At 38.8% G+C, this 16,051-nt stretch overlaps 1 protein-coding gene across 1 annotated transcript; it reads left to right on the forward strand.

Annotated features, from left to right (window-relative positions):
- The first annotated feature begins 228 nt into the window (after positions 1–228).
- Positions 229–1,122, forward strand: MC2R (melanocortin 2 receptor). The gene has a single exon (XM_060119534.1). It carries the CDS (start codon positions 229–231, stop codon positions 1,120–1,122), a length of 894 nt encoding a protein of 297 aa, XP_059975517.1.
- Positions 1,123–16,051: the final 14,929 nt, after the last annotated feature.

The following is a 16,051-nucleotide window of genomic DNA, read 5'->3' on the forward strand; positions in this document are numbered from 1 at the left end:
CCATTATATTTTGCAGAGGCAATAGAGCTTCCTCAAAGCTAACGTGGCTTGTTTTTATTTTGTGATCTATTTTGCAACTGATATTCCTACATACACTTTTTTAGGTGACTGTGTGGTTTTTACCTCAGATCTTCAGCTAGAACTACAGAGAAGAAAAGATTCTGAAGAATCAATCAAGTTTTCTGTCAAGTCCCAGTAACATCCCTGTCTTAACCACGAGCAGGAGAGATGAAACACATTATCAACCTGTATGAAAGCATCAACAGTACAGCAAGAAATAATTCAGACTGTCCTCCTGTGGTTTTGCCAGAAGAGGTATTTTTCACAATATCCATTGTTGGGGTTTTGGAGAATCTGATGGTCCTTCTGACTGTGATCAAGAATAAGAATCTTCAGTCGCCCATGTACTTTTTCATCTGCAGCTTGGCTATTTCCGATATGCTGGGCAGCCTGTACAAGATCTTGGAAAACATCCTGATCATGTTCAGAAACATGGGTTACCTCGAGCCTCAAAGCAGTTTTGAAACCACAGCAGACGACGTGGTGGACTCCCTGTTCATCCTCTCCCTCCTTGGCTCCATTTGCAGCCTGTCTGTGATCGCCGCTGACCGCTACATCACAATCTTCCACGCTCTGAGGTACCACCGCATCGTGACCCCGCGCCGTGCCCTTGTCGTCCTGATGGTCATCTGGACGTGCTGCATGGGCAGTGGCATCACCATCGTGACCTTTTCCCATCACGTCCCCACGGTGATCGCCTTCACAGCGCTGTTCCCGCTGATGCTGGCCTTCATCCTGTGCCTCTACCTGCACATGTTCCTGCTGGCCCGCTCCCACGCCAGGAGGACCTCCACGCTTCCCAGAGCCAACATGAGAGGGGCTGTCACACTGACTGTTCTACTCGGGGTCTTCATTTTCTGTTGGGCGCCCTTTGTCCTTCATGTCCTCTTGATGACATTCTGCCCGGCTGACCCCTACTGTGCCTGCTACATGTCCCTCTTCCAGGTGAACGGTGTGTTGATAATGTGTAATGCCGTCATTGACCCCTTCATATATGCCTTCCGGAGCCCAGAGCTCAGGGACGCATTCAAAAAGATGACCTTCTGCAACAGGTACCAGTAGAATTATTGGTTCCTGATTTTAGGAGCCATGGGGAAATACTGTCAAGGGACAGAGTAACGTGACATACCAACAATACTAATGCTCCAACTGTCCTTTCCTTCCCTAAAGCACACGAGGAGAATCCCACTGCTTGTAGTAGCTCAGTTCCTTGTGAACAGCCTTGCTGTAGGTACAATTTCTATAGCTAGAGAGACAAAATATTTACTAAAAAGAAGGACAGGATACAAAGCACATACAGCAATACACATATGAGAACTCTGGGCTGAGGAAAAAGTTGTTCTTCTATAGATATCTAGCTAGCCTATCACTGGGCTGGCCTTCCCAAAGTACTAGGACAAGTACTCAGTGTATAAACTTTGTAAGCCAAAGGTGCCATTAAGTTGCTGCAGCTGACTTTGCCTGTCCCAGACTGCCACACAGAATCCCTACTCGCCTGCTTTCCCTTCTGCCTGCCTGCTTTATTGTATGCCATCTCAGATCTTTCTGGAAGCAGGCAGGATGCACATTATAAACGTCAAATAACCAGTGTTGAGTTGCCAATAATAAAGAAACCTTCTCCGTTAGTCTTCTTTGCTAACTCAGTATCCCACTGGCCTTAAAGTATTTTCCTGGTTAAAACTCCTCAAGCTTTAGGAGAATAAATTTCAAAGGAGAAAATAAAAATTTAATCCATTTGGTTCCTATGTAGGAATAAATAAAGGTCAGAGGAAAATTGTGAAGTTTGTAGAAGATATAATCAATCCTTGTGTATCTGTCCAAACATAGAAGCAAATGAAAAGACATCCCAAGCCCCAATATGCATTTTGTGGACTAAGTCGAGAATGTGTGTGTTCACCATGTTTTTGGACTATGGGGGAAACCAAGACCAAAACAATACTTCAAGACAGTGCTATTATTGAGACCCAAGCCAGAGAGTGATGAAAAACACTTAAACTCATTCCACAGATGAGTCTGAGAGGCAGATACCATCACTGGAGAACTTCATCCTACCATCATCCACAGGAAAGATGCCAGATATCGAAAAGCGACATCCCAAGTAGGGTAAAGGAAGCATAAATTGCAAGTTCATCTGTTTTTAATAGCTAAAGATAAAGCTTAAAGAGGAAGCAAATTCTGATCCTAAGTCCTTGCTGAGATGGAAGAGAGAAAGAGGCCAGGTCTGCAGGTGCATGGAGCTGAGCTGCTCAGGATCCACAGTGAGGGACGGCGTCTCGGGAAGAGGCAGTTCTTGGCCCTCGGAGTTTTCCCTGAGCTGCTGAAAGGAGAAGAAAGCCACAAGCAGGACTTCTGGCTGGGTGATGCGTTGGACATTAGGTGTGGGGAGGGACAGGAGCTTAAGAAGCAGAAGAGAAAGCACAGAGTTAAAGGGAAGGCAGCTGCAGGCAGGTGTCCAGAAAGCCTGTGACACAGCTTGAAGGTGAAACCCACAGTGTATCTGTCTTCTGGTCCTCCATTCTCTAGAAATCCTTCTTTGGTCCTTCCCCCTCACCAAATGAATGATGATACCCATTTTCTCCTCTTCTTTATCTGGCAGAACCTCCAGGACAAAGGCAAAAAGAAACAAAGATTGAGGGATTCCTTACGCTTTTCTTCACTTTAATAGAAATGCTCTTTAAAATTTCACCAATAAGTTTATTTTTTGAAAATTACCTTTCATCAAGTTAATAATGTTCTTTTTCTGCCTAGTTTCTTAACAGTAATTTTTAATCACTAATCAATGTTGAATTTTATTTAATGCTTTTTCAGCATCTATCAGATGATCAGTTTTTCCTCCTTTAATTTCTTAATGTGGTATATCACATTAATAGATTTTTAACAGTTGGGCTATCTTTGCAAACTTCAAATGAAGATTGATATGTAGTATACCAACCATGGTCATATTTATAAAGCTAAAATATATTGTTTGACAAACAACTTATTGTGAATTATACTTTTACGTATTTGAAATTACCTATAATGATATAATTTAATTTATATTTCATGAATGACCTCTAGTGAATTTTATGAAAAATGAGAACAGTACCAAAAAATACAGGTTCAAGATATGTGGTTTTGAGGGAATTCCCTGGCGGTCTAGTGGTTAGGACTCAGGGCTTTCACTGCCAGGGCCTAGGTTCGATCCCTGGTCTGGGAAGTAAGATCCTGCAAGCTGTGCACTGCAGCCAGAAAAATAAACAGATATGTGGGTTCCATAAATATTCCCTTTAAAATAAGGGAGAAGAAATTATACATGGAATATTTAGTTGGCTACTCCTTTACGTATATTTAGTGGTTTTTAAAATCTATTTTGTGCAGATCCCTATTTGTTACACATGCAACAGTTTGTAGCTAGAAATTCTCACACTCAGGGTGACAATCTCCCATTGACATTACAGTATGATCATTGAAGAAACAGCAAACAACTGTTATTTATTTTGCCAACATGTGTTGTATATTTAAGATCTATTATTTGCAAAGTATTGCTGAAAAAAGAATCCAGTTACTCCTCTTTGCAAATCTACATATATGTTTCTTTTTTAAAAATGTATTTTATTTATTTTGGGCTGTGTTGGGTCTTTGTTGCTGCACGTGGGCTTTCTCTAGTTGCAGCGAGTGGGGGCTACTCTTCGTTGCAGTGCGTGGGCTTCTCATTGTGGTGGCTTCTCTTGTTGCAGAGCATAGGCTCCGGCCGCACGCGGGCTTCAGTAGTTGTGGCTTGCTGGCTCTAGAGCGCAGGCTCAGTAGCCGTGGCTCGCGGGCTTAGTTGCTCTGCGGCATGTGGGATCTTTCCGGGCCAGGGCTCGAACCCGTGTCCCCTGCGTTGGCAGGTGGATTCTTAATCACTGCGCCACCAGGGAAGCCCTACATATATGTTTCTTTATTCACATAAGTGTAGTCTGTATTACAATTAAAATTTTTGATAGTATGTTAAGAGCCTCTAAATACCTATATACCCTTGTGCAGTGAAAGCACATCTTTTGTCACATCCCCTAATGTCTCAGGTCAGACTTCGACCATGTTCCTCAGAACTCTGAAAATAAGGAGGGCAGAGGGCAGGAGGACCCACAAAAGATTAAGAATACCCTTCAGAACAGTGAGTGTCTCTTGTTTCCATTAGGATATTAATAAATGTACCTAATTTAATTTTTTAAGAAAGTTTTTTTTTGTTTTTTTGGTGTTTTTTTTTTGCGGCACGCGGGCCTCTCACTTCTGTGGCCTCTCCCGCTGCGGAGCACAGGCTCCAGGCGCGCAGGCCCAGCGACCATGGCTCACGGGCCCAGCCACTCCACGGCACGTGGGATCCTCCCGGACCGGGGCATGAACCCGTGTCCCCTGCATCAGCAGGCAGACTCCCAACCACTGCGCCACCAGGGAAGCCCCAAGAAAGTTTTATGTCAGTAGAAGCTATACTATATCTGAGATAACAAATCCCGTGAGCTTAAAATCTGTTAAAAGTCTTCATTTTATCTGTCCCTACTTAATCCTTTTCAATTTTCTACAGGTTCTAGCAGTCTGGAGTTTGTTGAACAAGACTGTGATGTCATACAGACTTTAAGCAGGACCCCTTGCAGCCCTTGCTGAAGAGCGCTGAAACTTTTCTCCTGCTCCCTTTCTCCTGACTCTTCGATGATATCCAACCCAAGAGTGTTGGACACATTGAAAATTGTCCCAATACCAATAAAGCTAAAATGTTGAACAAATAAATTCATAGAATATGTCTAGAAGTGGCAAGAACTTCCTTTTACAGATAGAAAAGCACAGTCATGAGAGGTAAGAGAATGATTCAAAATTCACGTCATTGAGTTCAAATCCCAGCTCCATGTGTACTATTTATGTAACCTTGGACAAGATATTTAACTTCAATAAAGAGTCCATAATTCCACCAGTTATATAGGGACCAGAGTATTACCTGCCTCATAGAATTCTGTGAGAAATAAATTAAAAAATAAAAGTTCAGCACAATGCTTGGAGCATGCTAAATGCTTAATAAAAGTTAGTGTTTACTATTATTATTATTATTATTATTAATATTACTCCAGTGTCAGACAAGTGGGCAGAGCCTTTTGACCACAGTGTAAAAACGCTGCTGCTTAACTTAGTGCTTTTTCTTCTGATTCTCTCACTATAAAGGGCCTTTTCTTCGCCCACTTCCCCTGCTCTCTTAATCTCTAACTCCACATATGTAAAAATACTCCTAATCAAAAAGCCCATCTCTAAACTCATCATAACAATTAGCAAGAATTTAAGTCTAAAAATCATACTTTCAGCATCATGACTAAAGCACTTCCACATAACCATGGCAAAGAAAAATAGCTACTTCTAGGAATCCTGAGTGCTTTCCTGATAACTATTTGCATCCTTCTAAGTATTTCCATGGCACATCATCACTACAGCTCTATATTCACAGATTATTTTGTATGTTTTTCACTAGTTTCTACTCCTAAAAATAGTCCTAGCAGGCACATTGATTAGAGCTTAAAAGTTCAAGTTCTGGAGTCAGAAAAAGTTGGATTCATGCCTGGGGAATATACTCAAGCTCTTTGAAGCCCTTTCTCTCATCTATAAACTGGGCTAATGACTCCACCTCTATAACAGTATGCCATGCCTACATAATGATCCAGTGAGAACTTGATGAGACAATGCATTTAAAGCACTTGCACAAAAGACAACACAATTGTTGACGAGTAGATAGTTAAATGGCAGCATGGTTATTTACTGTTATTATCGCTAATGTTTCAGATAATTAAACAGGGATCTGAGAGGTTAAGTTACCATTTCTTAATCTTACATAGTGACCAAATTTTTTGCAGAGAACCTTCTTGAACATCTTAAGAAATAGTTAAACAAAGCTTTGGCTTCCACTGCAGGTATGCTGGAGCAGCCTCCTAGAAACAAACCCTTTAGCAGATAACTATAAACTCTGGACACATTTTAAATATCTGAGGCTCTGAAAAGTGAACAAAAGCAGGAAAGTTTTGGAGAGGAGTTGCATCTTGAAGGAAGGGACAGACATAGGTGAGTCTGCATTTCCTTAGTTTTGAGCTGAGGGGTGACAGTCTCAGTGCGATGCAGGGTGATTAAAATTCTCATGTAAAGCCCACCGTCTTTCTGGCCTGAGGTACCAGGTCACCAAAGCTGCCAGAAAGTGAAAGGACATGTCATGGAGGGGATAAGCCAGAAAAGAGAAGCTCCTAAATTTTGTGGACAAGCACTGCCCAAGGCTCTGGATGACCCCTGAACCAAGCATGTAGAGGGTAGACTCAACATAGCTTGCATATAAGGCTTAAGGAACTAAATTTGCATTTGAACTGCCATCATTATAAGTGATAAATGGTCTGCAAGTTAATTGCATACTAAACAAAACCATCAAAATTCTTAGAGGAATATAACAGAAATCAGAATCTCTCCAACATAATACTTACAATTTCTAGGATCAAATTCAAAATTAGTCGATATATAAACTAAGAAAGTTTATCCTTACTCAAGGGAAAATAGAACCAACAGAAGACAACCCTGAGATGACTCAGATGTTGTCAACATCAACAAAGATATTAGAACTGTTATTAAAACAATGTTCAGTGAGGTAAGGGAAAATATATGCACAAGGAATGAAAAGATAGAAAATATCACTAGAGAAATAGCAACTTCAAAAAATAAAAATGGAAATTTCAGAAATGAAAAACTCAAAATCTAAAATTAAAAACTCACTAGATGGGCTCAATAGTAAAGTAGAGATGACAGCAAAAGAGTTTGTAAACTTGAAATTATATCAGTAGAAATCATGCAATTTAGGAAGAGAAAGAAAAAAAAATGGTTGTAAAAAAATGAATAGAGCTTTAGGAGCCTGTTACACAATGTCCAAAGGTCTAGCATAGGTAATCCAAATACCACAAGAAGAGGAAGAGAGAATTGGGCAGACAAAAAAAATTGAATAATAGCCAAAAACTTTGCAAAGTTGAAGAAAGGCATCAGTTTATAGATCCAACAAGCTCAGCACACCCAAACAAGAAATATGAAGAAAACCATATCTAGGTGCATCCTAGTCAAACTGTTGAAAAGTAAAGATGAAGAGAAAAATCTTTAAAGGAGACAGAATAAAAGAACACATGACACAGAGGGGAACAATAATTCAAATAGCAATACACTCACCATCAGAAACAATGAAAGCAGGAAGACAGTTGCACAACATCTTGGAAGTGTTGAAAGAAAAATCTGCCAATGCAGAATTCCATACCCAGTAAAAATATTCTTTAAGAATGAAGGAAAAACAAAGACATTTTCAAATAAATTAAAATTAAGGGAATTTATCAATGGCAGAACTGCACTATAAGAATTGCCGGGCTTCCCTGGTGGTGCATTGGTTGAGAGTCTGCCTGCCAATGCAGGGGACACGGGTTCGTGCCCCGGTCTGGGAAGATCCCACATGCCGCGGAGCGGCTGGGCCCGGTGAGCCATGGCCGCTGAGCCTGCGCGTCCGGAGCTTGTGCTCCACAACGGGAGAGACCACAACAGTGAGAAGCCCACGTACCGCAAACAAAAAACAAAAAAAAACAAAAAAAAAAGAATTGCCAAAAGAAATTCTTCAGACTAACGGGAAATTATATCAGAGGAAGTGCATTACTTCAGGAATGAATGAAGAGCATTTGAAATTGTAAATATGTAAGTAAATATAAATAATGACTTTCTCTTAGTTTATTTAAAATACACATGACTGGGGCTTCTCTGGTGGCGCAGTGGTTAAGAATCTGCCTGTTAGTGCAGGGGACAGAAGTTCAAGCCCTGGTCCAGGAAGATCCCACATGCTGCGGAGCAACTAAGCCCACGAGCCACAACTACTGAGCCCACGTGCCACAACTACTGAAGCCCGTGCACCTAGAGCCCATGCTCCACAACAAGAGAATCCACCACAACGAGAAGCAGCCTGCGCACCACAACAAAGAGTAGACCCTGCTCACTGCAACTAGAGAAAGCCCGCACACAACAACAAAGACCCAATGCAGCCAAAAATACATAAATGAATAAATTTATAAAATAAAATACACATGATTGTTCAGAGGAAAACTTATATAACATTTTCTTGTGAGACTAATATATGAATAGAATACATAGGATAGCTATAGTAAAAAGGATTGGGTCAGTAAATGGACTTCTATAGTTGCAAGGGTGCTATATTTTACATAAAATGATACTACATTAACTCTAAATATATTGTGAGAAGCTAAAGATGTGTAGTTAATCCCTAAGTGAACTACTGAAAAATAATGCAGAGAGATAAAAAGTGAATTAAAAAATTAAAATGTTATACATTAAAAAATACTCAATAATCCAAAAGAATACACAAACGGAGGAGCAGTGGAAGAAAACAAAAAGAAGGAACATAAATTTTTAAAATGGTGGGCTTCCCTGGTGGCGCAGTGGTTGAGAGTCTGCCTGCTAATGCAGGGGACACGGGTTCGAGCCCTGGGCTGGGAGGATCCCACATGCCGCGGAGCAACTAGGCCCGTGAGCCACAACTACTGAGCCTGCACGTCTGGAGCCTGTGCTCCGCAACGAGAGGCCGCGATAGTGAAAGGCCCGCGCACTGTGATGAAGAGTGGCCCCTGCTTGCCACAGCTAGAGAAAGCCCTCACACAGAAACGAAGACCCAACACAGCAAAAATAAATAAATTAATAAACTCCTACCCCCAACATCTAAAAACAAAAACAAAAACAAAAACAAAACAAAACAAAACAAAAGGGGCAAACGTTTAAAAAAAATTTTTTTAAATGGTAATACTGATTAAAAACATATTAATAATTATATTAAATATTAATGTACTGGTCATACCAATTAAAAGGATAAATGGATAAAATGTAAAACACAACTATATTCTATCAAGAAGAGAATCTCTTTAATTTACAGATACATATATGTTAAAAGAAATTGGTTGGGAAAATATATACCATGTAAACAATAAGCATAGGAAGGAGTAGTTGAACTAGAAAAGCAAACCATAAGAAAAAATACTACAAGGTAAAAAGTGAGATGTCATAGAAATGGGTATGTTATAGAGTTCTCATTCTGGGAAGATAGAGTAGATGTACTTTTCCTGTTCCTTCTGCTAAATACAACTAAAACTCCTAGATGTGATGTATAACACAAAAATAAGAAGATTCTGAGAGGTGATGAGAAAGCAAATCAACTAGATACTGTAGGACCCAATGAACAACACAATAATGGGTTCCCAGGTTGTTCTCTCTGCCCCCAGATTCCCAAATGTGACCTGAAGAAGCCAGCAACTTGAAAGTTCCAGTGGTCATAGGACCAACACACACATACATACCCACAAAACTTGATCTCTCTAGCCAAAGGACAAGGAAAAGGACAGGCTAGCAAGAAGGAAAATTTTAGGTAATAACTGGGCTACTCGAGCAAAACACAACAGAAAAAACTTGTGACCACACCAGCAAAGGTAAATGCAGAGCCAGAGATTTTATCCCTGCCAGGTAATAAAGAGTCTCCGTCCTCTCCCTCCCAGTGGTGTCCATGGAGACCACACAGGCAACCTGGACTACTCCTCACCCAGCATCAATAGAGTGGAGTCAAAGGAGGCCTAGTGTAGACATTCACCACAGCCCAGCAGTAATGAGGCAACCTCTCGCGTGCCCTGCTGTTGGTGGATACCAAATAAGGGGCAATAACAAGACACTCTACCCATACCCATGAGGGTGGCATCAGAAATCAAAACTCTCACCCACACCCAGAATTAATGAGAAGGTTCTCCCTAGGTCAAGGGTTAGTGGAAGTCAAGTAAAGAACCTGGAATTCTACCATCACCTGGAGACAGGGTCTCCCCTCTTCCCCTGCTGGCAGTGTTAGAGAAAACCAGATATTCAAGCTCAATACTTACTTAAGGCAGAAGGTTTAAATCAGATTTTTAAAATCACATAAAATAATACCCAAAATATTCAGGTTTCAATTCAAATCACTCATCATCCCAAGAACCAGGAAGATCTCAACTTGAGTGAAAAAAGATAATCAACAGATGTTAAGAGGTGTTAGAATTATTTGAAAAATATATTAAAGCAGTCATAATAAAATACTTCAACAATGAATTACTTGAAACAAATGAAAAAAATTCAGCAAAAAAAGATATAAAGAACCAAATGAATAGCTTAGAACTGAAAAGTAACCAAATTTTTAAAAAACTCAGTGGATGAACCCAACAGTATATTGTAAGAGATGGGAGAAACAATCTGATAACTTTAATATAGAACAATAGAAATTACCCAATCTGAACAAGAGAGGAAAAATAGACTGAAAATGAAAGAACAGAGACTCAGGGACTTGTGGGGTCATAGTTAAAGATCTAAAATTCATGTCAGAGACTTCCCTGGTGGTGCAGTGGTTAAGAATCCACCTGTCAATGCAGGGGACATGGGTTCGAGACCTGCTCCGGGAAGATCCCACATGCCGCAGAGCAACTAAGCCCCTGTGCCACAACTACTGAGCCTGTGCTCTAGAGCCTGAGAGCCACAACTATTGAGCTGACATGCCACAACTGCTGAAGCCCATGTGCCTAGAGCTTGTGCTCCACAACAAGAGAAGCCACTGCAATGAGAAGCCCGCGCACTGCAACAAAGAGTAACCCCCACTCACCACAACTAGAGAAAGCCCGTGTGCAGCAATGAAGACCTAACGCAGCCATAAATAAATAAATAAATAAATAAATAAATAAATAAATAAATAAACTGTAAAAAAATCAAAGAAAGAGTTAATCTCAAAAGTAGCAAGGGAAAAGAATCTTGTTACTTATATGGCAGCCTCCATAAGGTTATCAATGGATTTCTCAGTAGGAACCTGAAAATCCAGGAGAGACTGGGATGATATATTCAAAGTTCTGAAACAAACAACAACAACAACAAAACTGCCAACCAAGAATACTTTATCAAGCAAAGTAATCCTCCAGGAATAAAGGAGAGATAAAAACTTTCCCAAACAAAGCTGAGGGAGTTCATCACTACCAGACTTTCCTTACAGTAATGCTGAAAGGAGGTCTTCAAGCTGAAATGAAAGGACACTAATAAGTAACATGAATATATGTGAAAATGTAAAACACACTGGTAAAGTTAAGTATATAGTCAAATTCAGAATACTCCAATGCTCTAATATGGTGGTGTGTTAATCACTTAACTCTAGCATAAACATTAAAGGACAGAAGTATTGAAAACACCTGTAGCTACAATAATTTGTTAATAGGTACAAAATATAAAAAGACATAAATTGTGACATCAAAAACATAAAATAGAAGGAAGGGTAGAGTTTTTTATACAGTAGAGCTAAGTTGTTATCAGCTTAAAATAGAATTATACTATAAGATGCTTTATGTAAGCCTCAGTGTAAACACAAAGCAAAAAACATACAATGGATACACACAAGGTAAAGAGAAGAAAATCAAAGTACATCACTACAGAAAATTATCAAGTCACAAAGGAAAAAAGCAAGACAGGAAGAAAGGAACTACAAAACAACCAGAAAACAATAAGGTGGCATTAGCAAGTCCTTACCTATCAATAATTACTTTAAATGTAAATGTATCAAATTCTCTAATCAAAAGGCATAGAGTGGCTAAATGGATAAAAATAACAGAACCCAATGATATGCTTCTTACAAGAGACTCACATCAGCTTTAAGGACACATCATTGACTAAAAGGGAAGTGACGTAAAAAGATATTCCATACACATAGAACTCGCAAGAGAGCAAGAGTAACTATACTTCTATCAGACAAAATAAACTTTAAGTCAAAAACTGTAACAAAAAAAAACTGTAACAAGAAAAAATAAACTGTAACAAGAGACAAAGAAGGTCATTATAATATGATGAAGGGGTCAATTCATCAAGAGGATATAACAATTTATATATTCATCTGACATCAAAGCACCTAGATATATTAAGCAAGTGCTAACAGGTCTGAAGGATAAAAAAGACAACAATACAATAATTGGGACTTCAGTACCACACTTTCAACAATGGATAGATCATCCAGACAGAAAATCAATAAGGAAACACTGGACTTGAATGACAGAGCATTGGACCTAACAGAAATATACAGAACAGTCCATCCAACACCAACAGAATATATATTCTTCTCAAGCACACATGGAACATTCTCCAGGATAAATTATATGTTAGGTCAGAAAACAAGTCCTAGCAAATTTTTAAGAATTGAAATTATATGAAGTATCTTTTCTAACCCCAGAAGTATGAAAACAGAAATTGATAAAGCAGAAAAACTGGAAAATTCACAAATATGTGGCATGTAATCAAGACACTCATGAACAGACAATAGGTCAAAGAAGTAATCAAAAGGGAAATAAAAAAATATATTGAGATAAATGAAAGTGAAAACACACATGCCAAAACTTATGGGAAGTAGCAAACAGTACTAACAGGAAAATTTATAGTGATAAATGTCTACGTTAGGAAAAAAGAAAGATCTCAAATAAACAACCTAACTTTACACATCAAGGAACTAGAAAAAGGCAAACTAAGTCCAAAATTAGTAAAGAAAGGAAATAACAAAGTTCAGAAAGGAAATAAATTAAATATGGACTAAAAAGAAAATAGAAAAGAAATCAACAAAACTAAGACCTATTGTTTTTTTAAAGATAAACTGACAAACCTTCAGCTAGACTTAAAAAAAAAGAGGACCAAAATAAATAAAATATTAAATGAAAGAGGAGACATTACGCTGATACTACAGAAATACAAAGAATCATAAAAGACTACCATGAACAATTACATGCCAACAAATTGGAAGAACCTAGAAGAGATAGATAAATCCCTAGAAACACACAACGTAACAAGACAGAATCATGAAGAAATGCAAAATCCCAATAGACCAATTACTAGTAAGGACACTGAATCAGGAATCAAAAACCTCCCAACAAAGAAAAGGCTAGGACCAAATATCTTTATTGGTGAATTCTACCAAGCATTTAAAGAAGAATTAATGCTAATCCTCCTCAAACTCTTTCAAAATATAGAAGAGGAGAGAACACTTCCAAACTCATCTTATGAGACCAGCATTACCCTGATACCAAAGCCAGACAAGGACACTACAAGAAAAGAAAATTACAGCTCAAAATCTCTAATAAACACAGATGCAAAAAATCTCAACAAAATGCTAGCAAACTGAATTCAACAGTTCATTTAAATTATCATACAACATACACCATGATCAAATGGGATTTATCCCTGGGATGCAAGGATGGTTCAAAATATGCAAATCAGTAAATGTGATACACCACATTAATAAAATGAAAGAAATCACGGAATCATCTCAGTAGTTGCAGAAAAATCATTTGACAAAATTCAACATCCTTTCATGATAAAAACTCTCAACAAACAGGGTACAGAAGAAGTGTACCTCAACATAATAAAGGCAATATATGACAAGCCCACAACTAATATCACACTCAATAGTGAAAGGTTGAAAACTTTCCCTCTGAGATCAGGAACAAGACAAGAGTGCCCACTATTACCCCTATTTAATATACTACTTTAAGTCCTAGCCAGAGCAATCAGGCAGAAAAATAAATAAAAGGCAACCAAACCAGAAAGGAAGAAGTAATACTGTCTCTGTTTGCCAATGACATGATTTTGTATATAGAAAATCCTAAAGACTCCACACACACACACACATGCACACACACACACACACAGTTAGAACTAATAAATGAATTCAGTAAATTATCAGTATATAAAAACTGATGTACAAAAGTTAGTTGCCGGCTTCCCTGGTGGCGCAGTGGTTGAGAGTCCGCCTGCCGATGCAGGGGACACGGGTTCGTGCCCCGATCCCGGAAGATCCCACATGCCGCGGAGCGGCTGGGCCCGCGAGCCATGGCCGCGGAGCCTGTGTGTCCAGAGCCTGTGCTCCGCAACGGGAGAGGCCACAGCAGTGAGAGGCCCGCGTACAGCAAAAAAAAAAAAAAAAAAAAAAAAAAGTTAGTTGCATTTCTATAAACTAACAATGAACTACCTGAAAAAGAAATAAAGAAAACAATCTCACTTACAATAACATCAAAAACAATAAAAGCTTAGGAATAAGTTTAGTCAGGGAAGTAAAAGATCTATATACCAAGTACTATAAGATATTGATAAAGAAATTGAAGTAGACACAAATAAATGGAAAGATATCTAGTATTCGTGAATCAGAAGAGTTAATATTGTTAAAATGTCCATACTACCCGAAGCCATCTAAAGAGTCAATGCAATTCCTATCAGGAGGAGAAAAAACAATCCTAAAATTTGCACAGACCCAGAGAAAATTCTGAATAGCCAAAGCAATCTTGAGAAAGAACAAAACTGGAGATATCATACCTTCCTGACTTCAAACTACATCACAAAGCTATAATAATCAGAACAGTATGGTACTGGCAAAAAACAGACACATTGATCAATGGGACAGAATAGAGAGCCCAGAAATAAGACCATGTGTATATGGTTATCTAATATTTGACAAGGGAGCCAGAATCAATGGAGAAAGAATAGTCTCTTCAATAAATGTTACTGGGAAAACTGGATATTCACATGCAAAAAAATGAGATTGGACCTCTATCTTACACTACTCAAAAGATTACCTTGAAATATATTAAAGACTTAAACATAAGACTTACTGTAAAACTCAAAGAAGAAAACTTAGGGGGAAAGCTCCTTCACATTGGTTTTGGCAATTTTTAAAAAAAAATCTGACACCAAAAGCACAAGCAACAAATATTAATACAAAAATCAAGGAGTGGGATGATAGCAAACCAAAAAGTTTCTGCGCAGCTAAAGAAACCATTAACAAAATGAAAAGGCAACCTGCAGAATGGGATAACATATTTGCAAATCTGTATCTGGGGTAAATATCCAAAATATATAAGAAACTCATACAACTCAATAGCAAAAACCCAATAATTCAATTTAAAAATGGTCAGAGGATCTGAATAGACATTTTTTCCAAAGAAGATACACAGATGGGTAAGAGGCACATGAAGAGATACACAACACTGCTAATCATCATGGAAACGCAATTCAAAACACAATGAGCTATCACCTCACACCTGTTAGGATGGCTATTATACAAAAGACAAGAAATAAATGCTGGTGAGAATGTAAAGAAAAGGGAACACTTGTGCACTATTGGTGGGAATGTAAGTTGGTGCAGCCACTATGGAAAATGTTATGGAGGTTCCTCAAAAAATAAAAAAATAGAACTACCAACAATTCCACATCTGGATGTATATCTGAAGGGAATGAAATAAGGATTTTGAAGAGGCATCTACCTTCCCTCTTGTTCATTGCAGCATTACTCACAATAGCCAAGACATGGAAATAATGTTAAAAAAAATGTCCACTGATGGATGAATGGATTTTTTAAATGTGAGATATATACATATATATATTATTTCTACACAATGGAATATTATTCAACCATAAAAAGAAGAAAAGCCCCCTGCCTTTTATGACAACATGTCCTTAAGCACTGACTCTGCACACACCACAAGCTTTGTCCATCTTCCCTGTCAGGCCTCCAAGTGCTACTGGAGAAACACACCTGTACCTGCTATGGCCCTAAGCACTGCTAGTCTCCTGCCTCAGGTCCTACATTATCTCCTTTTCTTTTGCTGAAAATCTACTTGAAACCTCCAGCTGTCCTCTGTTAACCCCTGATTCAACCCAACTTTCTTACTATTGGCATATTCCTTTACCTCCCACTTACAAAAGACCCCAAAACTGTCTCTCTTTCCTCCAGCCCAGAAGATGCTCTTTCTTCCTCTCCCCGCCTCTTCAGACCACCTGACCCCTTGGCCCCACATCTTCATACTTCTCTGGAACCTATGTCAACTGGCTTCTCTTTGTCATGACAGGTAAATCTCTTTTCTCTGGTAACTCTCCTCCTAACTCTATAAATATCTTC

This window comes from Mesoplodon densirostris, chromosome 15 (genome assembly GCF_025265405.1).
Source record: "Mesoplodon densirostris isolate mMesDen1 chromosome 15, mMesDen1 primary haplotype, whole genome shotgun sequence".
NCBI classification, from domain to species: Eukaryota; Metazoa; Chordata; class Mammalia; order Artiodactyla; family Ziphiidae; genus Mesoplodon; species Mesoplodon densirostris.